The sequence below is a fragment of the Natator depressus genome, chromosome 1, assembly GCF_965152275.1.
Source record: "Natator depressus isolate rNatDep1 chromosome 1, rNatDep2.hap1, whole genome shotgun sequence".
NCBI classification, from domain to species: Eukaryota; Metazoa; Chordata; order Testudines; family Cheloniidae; genus Natator; species Natator depressus.
This window is the reverse complement of record NC_134234.1, coordinates 345,779,027-345,788,976: the sequence shown is the minus strand read 5'-3', so window position 1 is coordinate 345,788,976 and position 9,950 is coordinate 345,779,027. Positions and strand designations below refer to the sequence as shown.

Below are 9,950 nucleotides of genomic sequence, written 5' to 3'. Positions count from 1 at the left end.
AGGGCCCCGCCCAACGCATGCGCGGTTGTACAGCCCCCCTCCCCTTCTCAGAGCGCGGGCACTCGGGCCCCGCCCGGACGCTAACTCTGCGCCTGCGCTCTGGGCTCCGCGGCTCATGTGTAATACCCGCCTGCCGGCAGCAGGGGGCGCTGCCCGCACAGCGCTGGGCGCGCGCGGGGCTGCGAGGGCTCGACCCCCTCCCCCGACAGAACCCTCTACTGGGGGTGTCCCCCTGCCCCCCGTGCTCCCCAATTCCCCATTCCCCACACAGAACCCTCATCTAGGGGTGTCCCTCCTCCTGCAGACCCCCCTACGGGAGGTGCCCCCTCCCCACACAGAACCCCCATCTAGGGGTGTCCCCTCCCTCCTGCAAAGCCCCCTACTGGGGGTGTCCTCCCTCCATGGAGCCCCCAGATTGGGGGTGCCCCCCTGCAAAGCCCCCTATTGGGGGTGTCCCCCTCCCCATAGAGCCCCCCAATTGGTGCCCCCATCTGGGGGTGTCCCCCCTCCTGCAGAGCTCCCTGCTGGGCGTGTCTCCCGTGACCCTGCAGAGCCCCTCCCCAGCCAGGGGGCTATGATGGGCATGGGGGGCAGCCCTGGCTGGGGATGCCCCTCCTGGCTCCCCCAAACTTGGGGGTGCCAGATCCAGCCCCAGCACGTGACCCCTAGTGGGAGGGCTGCACGCACGTCGAGAGACCCGGGGTGGGCCCTTGCCAGGAGTGGCCCGTTGAACACCCCAGTGCAGGCCGCCCGCGGCCGAGGAGGGTGTCGAACGGAGTCGCTGGCGGAAGCCGCTTTGTCCCCACGGGGGGGCGAGGGCAGAACGGCAGCTTGCGGCAGCCCGACGTGAGCGGCCTGCCTGAGTCATGGTGGCAAGGCCGACACCCGAGGGTGCCAGTGACAGGACGGGCGGGCTGGGTCGTTCTAGGGGGCAGCACCCCTAGAGCCAAGTGTCCGGCCCAGCCCAAACCACCTGGCTGATGTGCAGCAGAGGGGGAGGGACAGGCTGTTACCACAAATGGCCACTGGGGGGTAGCAGAGCAAGACGCTTTATTGCCCAGTCGTTAATGCTGGCAGGGGCTGGCCGTGGGGCTGAAGGGTGGTGGCGAGTTGCACTGTCCAGGAGGCAGAGGGTCCATGGGGGCAGCGGCTGCATGGGGCTGTGGGGAGCCAGCTGGCAGGGGATCCCTCCCTTCAGGCAGAGCAGAGCAGTTCCTGGCTGCTCCCCAAGCCCTGCTCCTCTGTCAGCTCCTCCAGTGACCGGCTGCCCTGTGGCAGGACGACCTCTGCGACCTTGCAGCTGGGCAGGAAGGGCTCCGAGCCTGCCAGGACCAGCGCCCCCTGCAGGGTCTGTCTCTGATCGTTGCTGAGCTCCGGGGTGTCGTAGTGAATCCGGATCCAGGGTGAACCTACAGAGATGGGGGGCAGGGGCTGAGACGCTTGTCACCCCCTGCTGGGTGTGGGGAAGGACAGCACTGGGAGGGAGCGGGGCTCTTGGGGTGCACCTGCCGGGGCTGGGATGGGCAGCAAGGGCTTCGTTTCCTGGGCAGAGATGGGATCAAAACAGGACCCAAAGTAGAACCAGCTGGTTCCTAACCCAAGGGAGGGGAGGCAGGCGCGTCCCAGGTCTTCTTGGGGTCTCAGAAGTCATGGGCTGGTCGGGGCTCTCCAAGTGGGCACCCCTCCTCACGAGTCCCTACCATTCCCTCCACCTGCTCTAATCCCAGCCAGTTACCCCGTTTGCAGTTTGGTGGGGGGTAGTGCCAGGTGTCTCCCCCCTCCTCAAGCCAGTCTCCAGCCCAGGGGCCCTCAGTCCAGAAGTGTCACCTACACCCAGGCAAAGGGAACCCAAGTGAGCCCCCAGGCTCTGGACTACTGAACTGGCAGTGCCAGCTGCAGAATAACTGCCAGGCAAAGGGCACTTGGGCGCAGCTCGGGATGGGTGCCCCAGAGCAGGTCAGATACTATGGGAATGGGCAGCAGAATAAAACCCTAAGATAGACAGAAGTCTTGGCCGGACTCTGCCCCCTTGTCTGGCCCCAGCAGCAGACCCCAGGGCAGGCAGCGCAGAGCAGGGGGTGGTTGGAGAGCCCTGCATGTGGCGCCCTGGGCAGGGCGCGCTTGGCTCTTACCTTTAGCCACACGCTGCCCCACCGTCACCAGCAGCTCGGCCCCCACAAGGTGGTTGATGGGCTGCCCCTTCTGGGTGCGGCCGGCGCCCAGCTCATGCAGCACCAGGGCGATGGGCAGGGCCTCGACCCGCTGCACTGTGCCTGGGGAGAAGGGTGGAGACGGGCCAGCAGTTACAGAGGCACCAGACCAGCCTGCGAGCTGGGGTCACAGGGAGCCCAGATGTGGGGATGGTGGCGGGAGTCTGGGGACATGGAGGTGCGGGAGGCAGCACAAGCTGCCTACCTCACTGGCCTGCCCTCCCCTCTTGCCCAAGGGTGTCCCTCTGGGCCAAGGCGGGGGGCACTAGCCTGGGCTCCTCTCCCCAGCACCGGCTCCCTTGGTTCCTATTGCGATGAGGGGCAGAGAGCAGCTCCCCCTGCAGGCTGGGGCTGCCCCACCCTCGTTGCCCGCCCCCGCTTACCGTCCTGGGCCGCGGGCAGCTCCTCCTGGGCCCGAGCCCGGCCGAGCACCTGGTAGCGCTGCTCCTCCGTTCCTGTGCACAGGGCCCGGGCCACGCCGGCCTCCACCCCCTGGGCCTGCAGCATGGCCTGGAACTTCCCCAGCGCCGAGCCATCGGCCAGCGTGGCTGCGATGCGGGCAGCGCCCTGCCCCACTGAGCCGGCCTCCCCGCACTGCCACAGCAGACAGCCCCCTGCGCAGGGAGAGACGGGCTGGGGTCTCGCTCCTGCCCACGGAGACCCCCCTCCCTCCCGCACCCCCTTCCCGCCCCTCTGCCCCAAGGTGCTGCTCCTCGTCCCGTCGTCCCCGACACGCCCTGCCCCCAGGCTTGCCCACGGGCCCCGTTCCACCCAGTCACCTTGCTGTGACGGGGAGCCCAATGGCCATAGCCGCTCTCAGCTACTGGCCTCCGCCCCCCACTTCTCCTCACGGGTGCGGGGGGATATGACTGTAGCCTGGCCAGGGGCAGGAGGGGACAAAGGGCTGGCGCTAGGAGGTGGCCGCTCTGTGTGGAGGTTCACTCGAGCGCCTCCACGTCGGCTCCTCACACGGCCCGCGCATCTCACTGACCCGGCTCCGGCTGTGGGGGGGCCTCGGAGCCGCAGTCTGACCCTGATAAACTTCATGGCATTAACCCTCAGGCAGCTGTTGTCTCCCCCAGCACTGCAATTCCTGAGCTCCCCACACCTAGCGTGGTGACCAGCTGGTGCAGATCCGCCGGCCCCCGGCCCTCCAGGCACTGCAGGGCCTCCAGCACCTCCAGGGAGTGGCCCACGCGCTGGCCCAGGGGCCCATCCATCTTGCTGAGCATGGCCACCGTGCAGATCCCCAGCTGGCTGCCCACCGACACCTGCAGGGATGGGAGGGAGGGGCCGAGAGTGTTTGGGACAGCTGGGCCTGGGGACAGGAGCCTGGCTTCCCCCCAGAGGACGGGGGGCAGCTCCCACCCTGCATCACCATCTCACGGGGGCTGCAGACCGTGCAGCTGGCTGACGGTCCCAGCACCCCTCCCTTCCTGCCCTGCCCGGCCTGGCCTGGCCTCACCCTGCTGCACATGGCAGACTCGGCTCCCCGGGAAGAACAGACCTTTCTCTGGGGGTTGTCTTGGAGTGACGGGCACATCCCGGCTCCCCTTGTGCCAGAGCACAGGTCGCCCGCCCCTGTGGCACGGGCATGGGAACGGGGCGTGGCTCCCGGTGTCAGGGACCTGCAGGAGGCCTCTAGCCCCATAGGGAGAGGGCCGGGGAGGCCAGTCAGCACAGGGATTGTGGGCGGACAGGAGGCTCCTGCAAGCAGAGTAGGGAGGAGGTCTGGCCACTCGGGGCTCCTGGGGTGGGTGGGGATGGCTGTGCCCCCTGTCCCAGGGTTGGCGGGTCTGGGCGCTCACCAGGCTCTGGGCCAGGGTCCGGGCGCTCTCCAGGCTGGTGTAGAGGGCAGCGCTGCCAAACTTCACGTCCAGCACCAGGGCCGAGACCTTCTCTGCTGCCTTCTTGCTCAGAATGGAAGCTGCAGAGTCAGGGGGAGCCGGCTCAGAGATGGGGAGGCCTGGGCACCTCCATTGCTGGGGCAGGGCGCTGCTGCCACGCCCTGCCTTGATTTCTGCTCTCTGGCTCCCACCGACCGTCTCCCCTCCTGCGAGTCCCCTGGCACCCTCCGCTGGCCGACCCGCTGCTGGGCAGCGACGCCACGCACGGCACAAGGGGTGAGCTCTTTGGTCTGAGCCAGCCCAAGGGGAAGGAGTTCACACCAGGGCTGATGGGGGCTGGACTTTGGGGTGAGAGGTCAGCTCTCTTCTCTCTGAACGTGGGTCTTCCAGCCCAACGGGCAGCCTCCTGGGCCCCCCACGGTCCTCACCATTCCCAGTCCCCCCTGGATCTCAGACATCGCTGACTGGGTGAAGAGCGCTGGCTCCCACTGTGGCTTGCGGGCTCTGCCACCCCAAGGGGGCAGCCACAGTGTAGATTCCAGGGACGCCTGCCCCATCGGGGCCACCCCACTTTCCTCTGCCCCCTGCAAAGGCCCCGGGGGAGGCAGCCAGGCGTCAGGGTGGGGGCAGTTGCTGTGGTACCTGTGATGAGGGGCAGGCTGTCGACGGTGGCCGTGACGTCCCGCAGGCCGTAGAGCACCTTGTCTGCTGGGACCAGATCCTCGCTTTGCCCCACAATGCAGCACCCCACACATTCCAGGATGCTCCTCATCTGCAGCAGCGGGGAGGGGCTGTCACCAAGCACCCCCCAAAGCCAGGTGCGGCCAGTTACCCCAGCAGGGCCCTTTCTGGGCAACAGCCGAGTGCAAAGCAGCTGGCATGTGCCAGGAGGTGGGCAGAGCCCGGATGCCCGCCCCTGGTGATGGGCAGAGGCACTGGGCGCAGGATGCCCAGCTGTCTGAGGGGCTCAGGGAGAAGCCTGGATGAGGGGAGCGCCAAGGCACTGACTGGCTCTCCCCCTGCCTCCATCAGACACCCCTTTCATGGGCTGAGCCCCTATGGATGCTTGCTCTGTGCCCCCTCCCATTGTCCCAGAGGCATGGGGCACCAGATTGCGGGCAGCACAATACCAGGCAGGCCCTCGGGTCTCCCTCCCCTGGCACGGACCCAGCCCCTGCGGCGGCCCCCTCACCTGCTCGGAGCTCTGAGAGATGTTGAACCCTGGCACGGACTCCAGCTTGTCCAGCGTGCCCCCAGTATGGCCCAGACCCCGGCCACTGATCATGGGCACCTGGCAGGGGAGGAAAAAGCCACAGGCCCTGGTGAGAGGCAGCCGGGCAGGAGAGATGGGGAGGGATGAGCCCCTTTCCTTGGTGCCAAAGGGAACCCACACCAGGCAGAGGCTCTGCCAGGGCACCCATCTCTGCTGGCAGCTGTGCAATGGCAGACCCAGGCCAGCAGCAGGGCACCTGGGTGTACCCACTACCACGCTGCCAGCCCCACCTGCTGGGAGACACAGGCCTCTCTTGGTTCCCAGCACACCCGCCTTCATCTCCACCCTTCTAGGCATGGCTATGGGGACCCGGGCAGGTGCGTGGGGTTGCCATGAACCCCCGGGCCCCACTCAGGCCTCTGCGCAGGGAGCAGAGGCTGCCGGGCCTTGGCACTTACCTTGCAGCCGCAGGCAGCCAGGGCCGGGGCCAGGGGCAGGCTGACCTTGTCTCCCACGCCCCCTGTGGAGTGTTTGTCAACCAGGAGCCTCTGCCAGCTGTCAGGCCACTCCAGGACCCTTCCCGACACCACCATCTCCCGGGTCAGAGTCAGCGTCTCGTCCGGATCCATGCCCCGCAGCCGGATGGCCATCAGCATGGCCCCTGGGGGACAGAGCCAGGGCTGAGTACCGGGGGTTGGAAGCAGAGCTCGGGGGGATGCGCAGTACCTGCACTGATGGGGACTGGGCAGGGTGTGATGGTCCAGGGTCGCACAGGTCTGGGAATGGGCAGGCTGGGGTGTGTTGTGGGGAGAGGAGGGGATGGGCGGGAGTCACAGCCCCTGGGGTGGGCTCTCCCCACCCTATCCCCACCCAGGGGAGCAATTAACTCCGGGCACTTTAGGGCCTCCTGCCCTGGGCAGAACCAGCCCATCTCTGCATCGGGGCCAAAGCAGACGGGGCTCCCCTAGGATCCACGTCCAACTTAGTCTGGGAGCCCATTTCTCAGCTCAGAGCAGAGATCCTCAGAGGTCCTCACCCCCCAGGGAAATGGGACATGCAAGGTCACCAGGTGTGCTGCCCTCTGGGTCCCCCATCTCCCCAGGACCTAACCCCTGGTCCCCATCCTGCCAGGGACCTGCCTGCCCTCTGTGTCCCCTGTTCCCCCAGGACCTAATCCCCATCTCTCCAGGACCCACCTGCTCCCTGCATCCCCCACCCCCAGGACCTAACCCCTGTTCCCCATCCCTCCAAGGACCCGCCTGCCCCCTGGGTCCCCCATACCCTCAAGACCTAACCCCTGTCCCCCTCCCCTCTGGACTTGCCTGTCCCCTCTGTTCCCCATCCCCCCAGGACCTAATCCCCATCTCTCCAGAATCCACCTGCCCCCTGCATCCCCCACCCCCAGGACCTGCCTTCCCCCTGGGTCCTACATCCCCCCAGGACCTAACCCCTGTTCCCCATCGCCCCCGGACCCCCCTGCCCCCTGGGCCCCCATCTCCCCAGGACGTACCCCCTTCCCCCATCCCCCCGGGACCCTCGCGCCCGCCCCCGCCGAGGTCCCCGGGTCGGCTCTGGGGGTGCCCGGCCCATCTCACCCATCTGCCCCTCCTGGAGCCCCCCGCGGGTCACGGCCCGGACGAAGTCGCGAATCTCCTCATCCCGCAGCGTCTCCCCGTCCCGCTTCTTGCGGATCAGCGCCGGGAAGCTGCGGCCCGAGCCCGGGCCGGGCCGGTCCATGGGGCCGGGCGCTGCGGGGACAGGGCCGGGGCATGGGCGGCAGGCGGGGGCTGCGGAGGGCGCTGCCCGGTCCCGCGGGGCGCTCAGCGGAGAGACCCCAGGCAGGGACTCGGGTCCCGGCCGGGAGCCCCCTCGCTGGGACATGGGGCGAACACTGGCCCGGGGCCGGTCTCCAGGCGTCCCTGCCCCGGGCAGCTCCTGGCCCAGCCCCCGGGGAAGCCGCTGGCTCTGCCTCGGCCGCGCCCCTCTCCCGGGACCAGTCCTGGCTGAAGGGCCCCGCTGCCCCGGGCCGTCCCGGGCCGGGAGAGGTGTGTTGGGAAACTCCCTTGTGGCTCAGCCAATCGGGGCTTAGTTAGAGTCACCCTGGGGACACCCGGCCGAGGGGGAGTTGGACCTGCTGCTCCAGCCCCGAGATCAGCCGTCTGGGCGGGTTTAAGGTGACCTCAGCCTGGTGAACGCTCCCTGGGGTGAACCCCCAGGGCCCCCTGCAACCATGGTTCAAATCTCAGGGCACACAGAAGACCCAGGCCTCTCTCCCTCAGAGGTGCGGTTTGCCCTGATGCCCTGGGCCAGAGTTCCCCGGCAGCGCCAGGCACTGGGCCCTCTCCCCTCTCAGCTGGGGTGTGGGTACTGTTCAGGGGGACAGGTGCCTGTGAAATCCCCATTCATTAAATCCAGTTTCCTGGCTCTCTTCCCAGAGGATGCTGGCAAGCCAGGGAGCTGTCCTTGTTTGCGGGGCATGGGGACAGGTGGACTGCCCAGTGTCTGAAGTCCAAGGGTATGTTAGAAGTAAATTTTTTCTCTCTCTCTGGGCTCCAGGCTGGTCAGGTGACCTAAACTGGCCTTGTGAGGCCCATTTGGGCAGCTCCTGCCCTCAATGCAGCCGAGGTCACGGCTCTATTGAGGGTATGCAAGGACAGTAATAGCTTAATGCCATCAGCCAGTGCGGACTGGGCCAGAAATCCACCAGCCTAGGCTCTCTGTAATCAGCTGCGGACCTTCCATCTCTCTCCAGGTACTTATATGACCCAGCCATAGTTCATAGTACTATTGGCTCCTCACCCTTATTACTGGATTTATGGCCCCAACTCTCCAGTGAGGGAGGGCAGTGCTGTGGTCCCCATGTTATAGAGGGGAACTGAGGCACCGGGAGACACAAGGACGTGGCCAGGGTCACACAAGGAGTCTGCGGGGAGTCAGCTTAGATCTTCAGAGTCCCTGTTCAGTGTCTGCACAAGGAGACCACCCTTCCTGAGCTCTAGACAGAGTGGCCCGTCGCACAGGGACGGGACCAGAGGGAGGACTCAGGGAAGACACAAATTGCGGGCTGGGGTTGCACAGAGTTGGCCAAGATTAAATCCAAGCCCAGCTCAGCGTGGCTCGTACTGGCTCGGCCGTGGGGAGGTGATGTGGGGAGGAAAGTAATGGTCTCAAGCTGCAGTGGGGGAGGTCTAGGTTGGATATCAGGAAACACGATTTCACTAGGAGGGTGGTGAGGCACTGGAATGCATTACCTAGGGAGGTGGTGGAATCTCCTTCCTTAGAGGTGTTTAAGGTCAGGCTTGACCAAGCCCTGGCTGGGATGATTTAGTTGGGGATTGGTCCTGCTTTGCGCAGGGGGTGGGACTAGATGACCTCTTGAGGTCCCTTCCAACCCGGATACTCTATGATTTTATGACGTCCAGCTGAGCCGGGCTCCTGTTGAGAGTGGCGGATGCCGTAACTTACTGCGAGTGTGGTTATTAGACGTGTGCATGTGGGTTTATTATACCCAGCCACCAGGGGCAGTGGCTGCATGGTGGCTCTTGGGCTGGGCTGGCATTGGCTTCGCTTTGCGTTTCCCTTCAGTCACATTGCACACGCTCAGGGCCAGCCATCCGTGCAGCTCCGCAGCAACCCGCAGTTGACCTCGGTGTCAAGCAGGAGTGAGCTCTGCCTGGGTGAGAGGGCAGAGCTGTCTCCATGGCAGCAACTGAAGCAAATCCTCTGTCTAGGCAAAGCCTTAGAGGTTGGCCAAGTGTCATGGGCTTCCTGTGGGTTTGTGTGGGTTGCCTGTTCGGCGCCCATGGAGTCAGCCCGTTCGAGTTCTGTGCTGTGCAGCTGCCAGTCAGGGATGTTCCACCCGGTCGTCATCTCAGTTTGCCACCTGGAGCTCATTACGGCTCCTGGAGAACAAAGCGTTTGCTGCTCGGGGGGAGGGAGCTCCAGGACTTGGAAGGGCTGGTCTGTGCGTTGCTGGGCAGCAGGTCTCGGCCCAGTTCTGATTGGCAGCTGTCGTTGCTGGTGTTGATTGTCACGGGGTGCTCCACTTGCCGCTTGTCTGGCGCCCCCTCCTGGTCACTCTGGGGATTAGCTCTCGAGGTCGACGCCCCTTCCCGTGCTCGCATGCCGTCACACTGTCTCTCTCCCAGGTCTGCAGCAATTCTCTCATCTCAGGACCCGCAGCGTCCTCTTTGTGACTCCGCCCTCCAGCCTGGTCATTCGCCAGTCCCCCCTTCTGGGGTGTATCAAAGTCTTTCCTTCAGCAGTCCTAGGTAGTCTTCCCATTCACTCCTCAGGTGCCACTCCCTCAGCAGCTAGCAGGGGAACTGGGCTTGCCCTCTCTCCCGGTTCCAGTCCAGGGACCCTCAGGCCAGCAGTTCTGGGCTTCATTCTCCCAGCCCTCACTGCACCTTTCCTGGCCTGCTTCCTACAACTTCTGGTTTCCCTCTTTACACTGGGTGAACCACTCCCAACCCTTCTCCCTCTTCGCAGGGAGTGGCTGCCCTTTCCCAGCAGCTACCCCTGGCTGTTGCCAACTTCCTGGATTTATAGGCCCTGCCTAGTCCTGCCCAGCTGAACCTGCTTGCAATCCATTCCCACTCCCTGGCTCTTGCTCCAGGTGCAGCCAGTGGGGTTAATAGGCCTATCTGGCCACCTTACAAATTTCCAGTCCTGTGTGGT

At 65.6% G+C, this 9,950-nt stretch overlaps 1 protein-coding gene across 1 annotated transcript; it reads right to left on the bottom strand.

Annotated features, from left to right (window-relative positions):
• Nucleotides 1–1,137: 1,137 nt before the first annotated feature.
• TYMP (thymidine phosphorylase) lies at nt 1,138–7,007 on the bottom strand. Its single transcript, XM_074953355.1, has 9 exons — nt 6,866–7,007; nt 5,729–5,931; nt 5,250–5,348; nt 4,700–4,829; nt 4,019–4,137; nt 3,319–3,481; nt 2,594–2,824; nt 2,133–2,273; nt 1,138–1,409 (listed from the first exon to the last, which is right to left on the bottom strand). The coding sequence occupies exons 1-9, from the start codon at nt 7,005–7,007 to the stop codon at nt 1,195–1,197; spliced, it is 1,443 nt and encodes a 480-aa protein (XP_074809456.1). The 3' UTR covers nt 1,138–1,194.
• Nucleotides 7,008–9,950: the final 2,943 nt, after the last annotated feature.

What these genes read in the sequence shown, in the direction of transcription:
- TYMP (XM_074953355.1), bottom strand. Translation starts at nt 7,007, where the DNA reads ATGGACCGGCCCGGCCCGGGCTCGGGCCGCAGCTTCCCGGCGCTGATC. An exon ending in TCTCTCAGAGCTCCGAGCAG is followed by an intron (nt 4,830 to 5,249) that starts GTGAGGGGGCCG and finishes CCGCTGCTGCAG; the next exon opens with ATGAGGAGCATCCTGGAATG. An exon ending in CCAGCTGGTCACCACGCTAG is followed by an intron (nt 2,825 to 3,318) that starts GTGTGGGGAGCT and finishes CTCCCTGCGCAG; the next exon opens with GGGGCTGTCTGCTGTGGCAG.